An 11,134-nucleotide genomic window follows, 5' to 3' on the forward strand; every position below is an offset into this window, starting at 1 on the left:
CATAGGACAGACCGAGTCCCCCGAGAGCTCCACTTTCGCCATTACTGTCAAGTACCCTTGACTTCTTTTCTTTTTGCCCTTTTATCTACAACAACTAATTCGAGTTCTCTTGCCCTTTTCACTTTTCCACCACATCAGGGCCTCTCTCTAGTCAAAGAGAAAGGGAAAAAACACACCTTTGTCTTGATGTGTGTGTGTGGGGTGTGGGGTGGGGGGTTAATGTCAAAAGTTCCAATGATTTTGCATCAGGTCTCGGTTTCGAAGCCATTAATAGGCGGCGAATAACTTACCGTTTTGACAGCCGCATCATGGCAGCGTTGAAACGTTTCGATAAAATTATCAGAGAGCGCGGAGGGGAAATCAATAGACTGACATGAAATATGACTGTGAACAGCCCAATTACAGCCTGTTTAGAGGGAATTAATGAGGCAGATCTTAGATACTGATATTGTTCTGTCTCCAGGCTGGACCCGCCTCATTCCCGGGCCGTCACTGAATCAAAATGACTGCTTTCTGCTTGAGAGGAGGCGGATGGGTTCAATAGACTTGGGAGTTAAGTGTAATTAAACAATGAGAATAATATTGTCATTTGTTTTGAGCAGAAATGTACATTAGATCAGTATGTGTGCATCAAGTGAGTTGGATGGACCAGTAGTTCTCAAATGATGGGAGGGGGGCGGGGTTATAAACTGGCTTCTTCTTCTTCTTTGGTGCTTGGGAAAACAGCATAATATTATTTTTGAAATGCTTTTATTCTTTGCATGATCGGGAGTAACTTCCGTCAAATTTTGTGTGTGGTTAAAGATTCATTTTAGCAACATCTATAACATGCATTAATCCTAATTGAGGCTTTATTTAGGCCTGGTTTAACACAGCTTCTTATCTGTATATATTCATTTGTCAGAGGTAACCCTAATTTTCTCGGGCTGCCAATATTTCCCTTCTATACAAACTTTGAGAACGACTGGAGCTCATAAATGGTTTCAGCACCATGGTCAGCAACACCAAGACCATAATTACACAATGTTAATAGAAAGAGAACAGGTTTATTTTCAGTGAACAAAGATGGACTGCTCTCATTTCAGTTCATCAAGAGCTGTGCATTTGTGAAAAGTTTGTCCTCCTTTTTTATAGTGATTTTTCGGCAGTTGAGACCTAAATAATATAAATTTGCATGCTCAGAGTAAAAAGAACAAACGCAGGGCTTTTTTTCCCCCCTTAGTGTGTAAAATTCCATTATACATTTTGATAAGTTTGTGCGTGCCTTAAAGCTGAAAAAATCCAGATGTCATTTTTAGGAGATTTTTGCTGCTTCAAAATGAGTATGATGCAGGGAAACACTGTTTGGATGTCCAGAGTCTTCAAAGTCTTTCGCTTATGTTAGGAGCAGAAGAGCTTATTGATGTTTTTGGGGAATGGGTTCATGGCACTGTCTTTCGTGGAGTCCTGGTGCTGTAAGCTCAGTGCATTTCTGTCCGTCTCCAGCAGGGCGGCGCCTTTGTTGCTGTTGCTCCAGGACACGGTGGTGTGGGTCAGCGCCTGGCTCAAAGTGCTGTGCCTGAAGAGCGGGTCGTGGAACACCCCGTCCACCCAGTTCCTCAGGGTGGTCACCGGGGAGTCCTGTCGGGTGTCGAGGCCGGAGGACGGGGAGGTAGCGGTGGGCGAGGGGCTTATGGACGACGAGGGCGGCGGCGGCTGGCATCGCAGCATACAGGAAGGGAACTCAGTCTGATTGAGAGATGTGGCGGTTTGAGCCAGGGACCAAATGCGCGGCTTTCCGTCGAGTATCTGCTGCTGCTGCTGCTGCTGCTGGGAGTAACAGGTCTTGCTCTGTTGCCGGGCATCTCCCTGAAAGTCCTCCACCTTGGTTTTGAGGCAACTTTTACTCAAATCCTGCTCGAGCTGTCCCGGGATGGGCAGCTTGAGCGGGGCTTCTTTGAGGAGGTGGTCGGCGGGCAGGTCGGTGGTGGTCATGTGGGTGTTGAGGTGGTAGCGGTGTTTGAGCTCGCACTCGGAGCTCTCGGACTCCAGAGCGTCGAAGTCGTCCAGGTCGCTGAGCTGGAGGTCCTTATCGTGACGACTCCGGGTCTCTGTGAGGAAAACATGTACACATTATAGCCGAGGGACAGTTTTCATTTGGCTGTACACAGTCCTTCACTTTGACAGGCCAAGTGACAAGAATCTCTAAACAATGAATCACTTTTGTGGCCTAGAAATTGTACATTTATTTACATATTACTGAAACAACCTGATGGGTCAAAACCTGTAAATATCAGCAAGTAATCTGGGTGTGTATTATTGTATTATTTTTTTTTTCACTTGTTACAGCAATTCTTAAAACACATAAGATTCAGATAGAAGGTGCAATCTAGTAGCAAGTTAGGAATGATAAGTTTAAGAAGGAAGTGAACACATTACAATTGCAAGTAGAGTTTATTAGGCTGAGATGTTTGTTTCTCTTAAACCTTCCTTTCATTAACTAATAATGATTATAATATATTGTTCTACATATGTTATGCAAAAAATGCAAATATACCCTAAATGTAAATTATGCAACTTATACATTATTTTTGCACATTTTTTCGGTTCATTTTTCAATTGCATACAGTCAATATAGAACATGAAAAAATGAGCACTGACCATCCTCATTGGTTTCACTCTTGATGTGCTCCTCCTGCGAGCCCTCCTCATCTTCGTCATATCTCTTCTCGTCCGAGCCTTTGTTCCTGGGGGGCCATGTCATCTTGTTCTCCTTCTTGAGTCTCCTCCTGGCGTTGGCGAACCAAGTGGACACCTGGGTCAGGGTCATTTTGGTGATGATGGCCAGCATGATCTTCTCTCCTTTGGTGGGATAGGGGTTCTTCCTGTGCTCCTGCAGCCAGGCTTTTAGCGTGCTGGTTGTCTCCCGAGTGGCGTTCTTCCTTCTGGTTCCGCCATCCATGGACCCATATCTGTACATGCAGCACAATAATAAACCTATTACACTCGAGCAAAAAAAATCCTACAATTTCCTTTAGAAATGTAGTTAATTATGCAATGTTGATGTTCAGTTAAATGCAAAATTAAACATAAACTGTTCTTTTCAAAAATAAAAATGTGTTCTTGAATTGTTATTTCTTCCTTTTAGCTTGGTAAATGTGCTGCTAAAAGGATCAAAAGGCTTCCTGGATAACCCTGGCCCTCTCCTAACTCTGCGCTGTTGCCCTGGCAGATAAAACAGTGTGTAAGATTGCTTTATTGAGTGTAATGATGAGCCCGCAGGTAAAAGGCAGGCTCCGACACAGAGGTGCTGCTGTAGGCCTGAGTGCACATCGACACTCTACAGTGCAATGCTTTGTCTTCCTCACACTAAGGCCTGTATTAGCAACGGAGTGCTCGTTATGAGTTCTGTTGGCTCTACAATTAATGAGTGAAGATTGTTTAAGGGTTCTGAAGGTGTGTATAAGCATCAATAATACTTTGTAGATCAGTCAGCAGGTTTCATGTGAACTCTCTTTTATATCGAATTGATCGGCTACATGTTAAAATAAAAATATATTAGCTTTAATTATTTGATTATTATATTTAACCAAAGTAGGCCTCAGACCACTGGCCTCACATTATGATACGGATAACAACAAAAAAAACCTCTTGACATTATCCAATAAAAAGGTATCTGATTCACAGTTCAGAAACAAAATAAAAGCTCAGAGTGAATACTAATTAAATTATAAAAAATAATACATGAATGAATTCCAAGTGGTTCCATGTGAAGTGATAATATTATAGAGCTTACCTGTCGTACTGATACTGTCCCAGGGTTGGGTCGTAAGGGTAATAAGCTGTAGCCTGGGTTATTCCCGCATGTGCAGACGCAGTGGTATCTTTTGTGTCAAATGTACCCTATGAATACAAAATAAAAACAGATTCGTTAAACATTTAAACTGCATGTTTAGTGCATTAAGACAGTTTGAACATTGGAGATAAAAAATAAAAAAAACACATTCCTAATGAAACAATATTTATTTGTAATGCAATGTCTACAATAATCCACTATAGCTGCAAATGTAAAAATGACTGTTAGTAAAGGCTGATCACTGTGGAGACCTGTGCACTTACATGACATAATGCACATGAAAACTGGCACTGAAGACATTTTAAAAGGCAATGCTGATGCAAATGTACTATTTACATTATTTTAAACTTAAAAATACAACTTTTTAAGCCTCTTTCAAATATTTCCAAGTCTTTGAGAAATGGGATTTTTCAATTTTAAATAACAGACATAGGCCTATAAAAAAAAAAAAAAAAAAAAAAAAAAAATCATTAAAAAATAAATATAACATAATAACAGTGAAAAGGTGACGAACTGAAAGCGTCCATTGCTCCATGAATCACAGACAGCTGCTGTTCGACTCTTACCAGAGAGTAAAAAGCCGATGCGTCCGTGCCGTAGGTAACATAGTTCCCATAGCCCTGTCCCGTAGCCGTGTACGGGCTCCCGTACACCCCCAGCGCGGCTGCGGAGCTCAGCTCGTGTCTCGCCGTGGCCAGCAGTCGGCTTTCGTACACCGGACAGTACACCGGCGTCTGTCCGGAGGCAGCGACTCCTGAGTCCGCTATGGACCGGCCAGTGGACTCGCAGCAAGTGGTTAGAGAGTTGGTGGTCATCAGGAACTAGAATCAGATTTAAAACCACAGTTATACTTCGGTAAACCAAACTTTAACAAATGACATCCTACATCGGATCGTTTTCTTGATTTTGTCCTCTCTCACAATGTTGTATTCATTTTGTTTTGATAATACCAAACAGGCTAATAACAAGTGAATTACACACAAACACTGTCGTGGATGAAGCGCAGAATAATGATGACTACGACAATGATATAAAGATCATAAACACACAAATCTTGTTTACAACCCCTGTATAGGCTACTTCAAACATGCCCACATGGTTTTATGGCACCACGCCAGAATAAAACAACAGCTGTGCCATGTATCACATGCAGCACGCGGTACAAGTTGGCATATGCGTAAGAGCGCAGATAAACACATGGTTGACATTACGGGGCGCGATTATCTCTCAGAAATCAGTAACAGCGGCTCAGGGTCCCGGTGGTCTCTTTGGGTAGAGCTCTAAATGTCCTCAGGTATCACTGTTTGTAACAATACTCCGACGGATAAAGCGCACTTAAAGCGGAATTTGTGTCTGTGCCAAACGCGTAAAAATGACAGGTCGAACATATAATCAATGGTTAAAAGCAACATAAAAAACACTTACTTGTGGAGCAGACGAGTAAGGATATCCAAATTGTGGATATGACATGGTAGAGAGGTCCCCCAATTTCCAGAAATAAAGCGAGACTGAAGGTCTCTTGTGCGCGCGGGCTGCGCTGCAGTTTGACTGGACCAATTGATTGGTAAGCTCAGTCTCCTGGATGCTTATAGGGCGAAGCAGAGTAGCATGTTTAATTTGTGTAAAATGCCCCCCCACTCTTACGCCTCACAAGTGGGAAGTTAAAATAAAGAAGAACCTCCGCCTTTCTTTTCTTTTCGAAACGACACAAGGAAATAAATAAATAGACGCGCACGGTTACGTACAATAATGACTTTGTGTCGGACACATATTTTGCCTTATAAAAAAGTGGTATAAAAGACGTCAGCAGCCGAGGCAGGTAGTTTTAAACGGCAGCCACTCTGACGTCAGAAGTTTCCTGCTTGAAAATGAGCAGACTGTAACTTTATTATTACGCACTGTCTCCGGACATTATTATGGCAGAAGTACGAAGGTAAAGCCACAAGGGAATTGTTTGAACTAAATTCCATACAGTCTCCAAAATTAGGGGTTTTGGAATTATGTAATCTCATAATAAAATCTTATAATAATAAATTTGCCGGATTGTAAGGGAAATGCATCTATCTATCTATCTATCTATCTATCTATCTATCTATCTATCTATCTATCTATCTATCTATCTATCTATCTATCTATCTATCTATCTATCTATCTATCTATCTATCTATCTATCTATCTATCTATCTATCTATCTATCTATCTATTGCTATGGTGGTGCTGATTTGGTGAGTTTGGGCTTTTGGAGAACTCCAGGTTGAGACATGTGGATAGCCCCGGGGGTCACTCCTCAAATTAATGATGATGTACTCCTCCTCCTCTCTCCCGCCTCTCTTTTCCTCTGCGCTCTCTCCAGTTGGATGTTTGCCTGCCGGTGACAGGTCGATTGAGAGTGATTGATGACTATCTAGGGGACCGGGGCCAACATAATAATAATATGATACCATTGCCTTTTTTGCAATAATTGCCCGCGTTCATTCATTTAGAGATTAGATAGATGGAAGAAGCCCGGTGAACAACGCAGAGTGATTTGGTAACTTTTGTCTGGGGGGAGGGAGAGGGCGGCGTGTGAAGCTAAATGTCTCAATCATTTTGGACAAATTGAATTATGGGGTTAGTTCCTGGAGCAAATGACCGAATCAACGGCATGAACGGGGGTCAAAAGGATCAGCGTGGCTTTTTAATTTGCATTAGCTCTAATGCCGCCATTAACAACGCCACTGACGCGCTCCAGTGTATTTTCTTTTCTCTCAAACAAGAGACTATAATTTCCTTTTATTTCGAACTTTTTAATTGACAAAGCTTAACGTGATATGCAGCACATTAGGCCGAGGAATTTATTTAGCGCACAGACTTACCTTTTTCTACAGGCCCATTTTTCCCCCCTCTTGAGTTGCACAGACAGATTTACGCATTTTGCGCAATTAGTTTATGGGTAGTTGCAACTCCTCTTATATCTTTTCATTACCCGTCGTGTTGTCGGGCGCATTTAATTAAATATTTACGCGCACTAGTATATGCTTTTAGACGCGGAGGAAGGCGACGGCAGGGGTTCAAGCTTGTTTAGCGTTTAAAGATTAAAAGAAAAGCTTCTACTCGTTGTTTTCCCCCCGTCTTTCTTTCTTGGACAGATGTTTCGAGGTAAGAGTGCACTGCTGGGCACTCACAAGAGCAGGACAGTGGCTTGAGTATCTCCCCCCCCCCCACCGCTCTGAAAAGTCCCTTTATATGAGCCCATCGTTAATTCAAAAAATATTGTTTAAATTGGTGTATATGTGTGCGTTTGGCTTTAATTTGCATGCCTTGGGCGTAGGTGCAATCAAATCATGCGGGCCTTGGAATCGCGCGTTTTTGCCCTGTCACAAGTGCCATTAACAGGAAGTGCTGGTTGACTATTAAAGGGGGGCGGCTAATTTGCATCTCCGATCCAACTCTAGCCATATTAAAAAGTTCCCCAGAACCCGCTGTAATCACGGAGGTGTCACTTTCCTGATAATCTGTCGTTGATTAATGAGCCACAAGCTGCGCGTTCTGCACCAGCGTGTCTGCGCGGTGTGTGTGCGCGCGCGCCGGCCGTTTGAGACTGAGGGGCTGGGAGTAGGCAAGTGCGAGAAGGAGAGAAGGAAGAAAATCTCCCACCTCCCCCCCCCCCCCCCCCCCCCCCCCCCCCCCCCCAAAAAAAAAAAAAAAAAAAGAAAGTCTGAGCCAAGTTTATAGGAAATCAAACAACCGACTTGGGTTTGGATATTTCGCGATATAGTGCGCGCAGGTTTGTTCCCCCCTCGGCGTTTTCAGATCCAAGTGTTGAAAATAGGCCTACACTATGACACGCAAATCCATGCATGAAGTAAGACATTGCTGATAGTGTAGTGTAGTCATCTTAAACCTACTGACACTATACTCAGTGAACATTGAACAGTTCTTGGCAAAAAGTGAAAGAACAAACAAGCAACATCACATTAATGCAATATTGGACGAAAACAAAATATAATTGATAAAAGGTTATGACTGAGGTGTAAATGGTAAATCATCTGGCTCACTGTAATGGCTTCATTTATTTACTTAGATTTTTATTCATATTCCTGTCAAACCAGTCAAACCATAGCATAAAGTAATACATACATTACAACATTTAAAGGCACACTGCGTAACATTTTGGACTATACTGCCATCAGTACAAAACATGCTCCTAATGACCAGCTCAACACAGAAAATCCTATTACTACAGTGGGTAATCAAAGAATGGATTTGGATGAGAACGTAGTCTATTTAAATCTCAAAATCTCTCCATGGAGACGAGCTGGAGACGTACCTTCTCTTGGTAAAGTTTACAGTCACGTCTTAGGAGAGCTGAGCCGCTCACAGCAAAGGCATATGTATGTTTGTAAATTTCAATGATGAAAATAAATGCTTGAATTTCAAATATTTTATTTATTCTGTACATTCTACGAGGTGTGGCTTTAACCAAGTTTGTAAGAGTACCATAGCTCTGTGGCATCTCTCAAGGGTTAAATAAAATCTGTATTCATATTGATAAACCATAATAATACCACATTATGTTGATTAATGTTTTAGCCTGTTGAGTTATCCACCACTGTCCCTCTCGTCATCTTTTGTGTGTGCGTGTGTGTGTTGAGTCTAAACCTGATGTGACCTGAATTACTGAAGACAGTTGCACAGAGCATCTTGTCTTGTGTGTCGAACCCTGGAGCTGCTCCCAGGCTCCTCCAATAGCCCCCATGTTTTCCCCTATTTTTTTTTCTTTTAGCACTTGTAGAAATTATGTCCGAGCATTCTTCCACACACATGCACAAACAATGCTTATCCAGCAAAACATTAGCCTATCTCCTCTCTATAGTCTACTGCTGTGGTCCAAATGGAATATTGATCTAGAACGATCTTCTTCACTGTGTTTCTTCTCTCTTCTGTCCAGCAGCCATGTTTTGTTTACTCATCTAGTCTTTTGGGCCTCGAGCGGTAATGGTTTTTGCATCGGTGGGTGGACTGCTGGACTGGACCTTCACATGGGATGGGGACTTTTGCTGTTGCGGTTAAACCTGCACAGACACAAGTAAACAATATGTGACAATAAGATCAAATAAAGGTGAGGAGCCAGGTGAAAACAAATAAACAAATAAACACAATGCACAATTCAAGTTCTTTTTTTTTTTTCATTTAAGTATTCAAAAAGACAAACAAACAATACATGACATTTACAACAGTTACGGTACATTTGACAAACTAAGACCAAGACAAAGCAAGAGACAGTGACACTTTATAATAACTACACCTTACGCAGCCTTAATACATTATGAATTAACACTTCATTAATCATGAACAATTCATTTGTTAAGTGTGTCTAACACTTAATAACTACTTAAAGCAGAATACAGTAATTTATGCCCGTACAGGCCATAAGCATCACCGCATGTTGTGGGTTTTTTTTTACTCATTAATTGTTTGTGAGAGTAAAATAATACTATCCAGACAGAAAAGACAAAGGGAGAGAGGGATATTGTACATTGTGCCACAACTCAATTACACAATGGAGATAATTTGTTTCACTCAAACTTGGCTGTAAATACTGTTTAAGTGGCATTAGCCCGCAGTTAGCCTGTTAGCTTCTTCGTGATTCTATTAGTGTGTTTTGCGCCTTCGACCCGGAGGCAGGGAAGTTGCAAGTGTGGTTTTCTGGACAGAGACACCAGGGGAGATGAAAGACCCCCCCCCCAATCATCCCATTAACACTTGTATTACTCCCAGAGGGACTACGAAAAGGATTTATTAAGGCAAACAAGTTACTGAGTACTGCTTTAACTACTACAGTTAATGCCTAACTCATAGTGAATAGTTGATATATTGATAGTTAAATAGTTAGTATTTGTCACACTTAACTAATGAATTGTTAATTAAGTGTTAACTTGTCATTTATTAAGGCTAAATAAGGTGTAGTTATTATACCCAATCGTTTTATTAAAACCTTTCAGATTTTTGGAAGCCGAGTTGACTTATAACATATTGAATGTAAAACAGTATCTATAAAGCTGCAATCACACAAAATTGCAACAACTATAGGAAAATGTTAACGTAGAAACATGTTCAAATATCCATAATCTAATAATGTTTTTTTTTTTTAAAGAATAAATTGTTCAAAAATCCACTTATACTTTCTGTTGCTTTTCTGTGAGACTTTTTTGAGATAATCCAAAAGAGAAATAGTTTGACATAAATCAGTGAAATATTATCTTCTTTTGTTCCCAGTGTTTTACTGTTTCAGAAAACTTGGGTTGAAAAAAAAGAAAGTGTTTTCTATCATTTTGAAAGAGGTTTGTAGCGGAGCTCTTCTTGGTGAATTGGGTGAAATGGAAGATAATAAAAAGGTAATGCCAGAGAGTGGACATGTGCATTATGTTAATCACTGAGTCATGTACCGCAGAGCCTCATGCTGAAGAATGTCCATTGTCCCTCATACATTATGCCTCTGAGCCCCTATCAAAGTGGACAATATCACATTAATGCTGGAGCTATGTCTATCCGAGCATCGTATTCACACTCCTCTCTCACTCTCTGCTCCCCAGTGCTGCTCCTCTGCCTCAGACGCTCTAAGAGGTTTAACATGTCAAAGTTCTCTCAACTCATCCATAATTGATGAACACTATGGAAGCATCTTCACTGCACTTAGTTAACTAGCTATGTGCAGGTGTTCCCTCAGCAACTGGCCTGGCCTTGGAGGCTCCAGAACTGGGGGCTCAAACTTCAGATCACAGTGTTAGTCAGTTGTTCACTAGTATGTAAGGATGGTGTTATGTCTTTTGCGATGGGGATTACAACAATGAAACGACTTGTAGCAGTTCAGCCTCCACCTCATCCTCTTGGGATGACAAAATGACACAAAATATTGCTTTGAAATGATATAGAGCTAAAACCGTCCAGACACATCCACATAGAGAGAGTTTTAGAACTTTAGAGTGGTCCTGTGCTCCTGGAGTTCTTTTTCTTTTATTCTAAAGTCTATTTTTTTTTGTCTAAGCTCTCAATCGTACAGGTATTTTCATCTTGGACACAGATTAAGTCACACTGGGTTGTGCTATAGATTTATAGATTTAAAAGATTGTTAGTTACTGACAAAGCCACTCGAGGTGAGGGGTGAAATGTACTCATACTTTTTTTTTGAGCATGCCATTTTTATTTAGGTAAGTGTGACTAACACTTAATAACTACTTAACTGCTACAGTTAATGTCTAAGTCTTAATGAATAGTTCTTCACATACTTATTCATTGTTCAGTAGTTATTAAGTGTTA

The 11,134-nt window shown here is 41.0% G+C and overlaps 1 protein-coding gene across 1 annotated transcript; it reads right to left on the bottom strand.

Annotated features, from left to right (window-relative positions):
• Positions 1-1,141: 1,141 nt before the first annotated feature.
• Positions 1,142-5,589, bottom strand: irx4a (iroquois homeobox 4a). The gene is made up of 5 exons (XM_079561235.1): positions 5,261-5,589; positions 4,402-4,656; positions 3,776-3,882; positions 2,641-2,951; positions 1,142-2,090 (listed from the first exon to the last, which is right to left on the bottom strand). Exons 1-5 carry the CDS (start codon positions 5,303-5,305, stop codon positions 1,381-1,383), a joined length of 1,428 nt encoding a protein of 475 aa, XP_079417361.1. The 5' UTR covers positions 5,306-5,589; the 3' UTR covers positions 1,142-1,380.
• Between the last annotated feature and the right edge of the window lie 5,545 nt (positions 5,590-11,134).

Source organism: Gobius niger, assembly GCF_951799975.1.
Source record: "Gobius niger genome assembly, chromosome: 8".
In the NCBI taxonomy this organism is placed as follows: domain Eukaryota; kingdom Metazoa; phylum Chordata; class Actinopteri; order Gobiiformes; family Gobiidae; genus Gobius; species Gobius niger.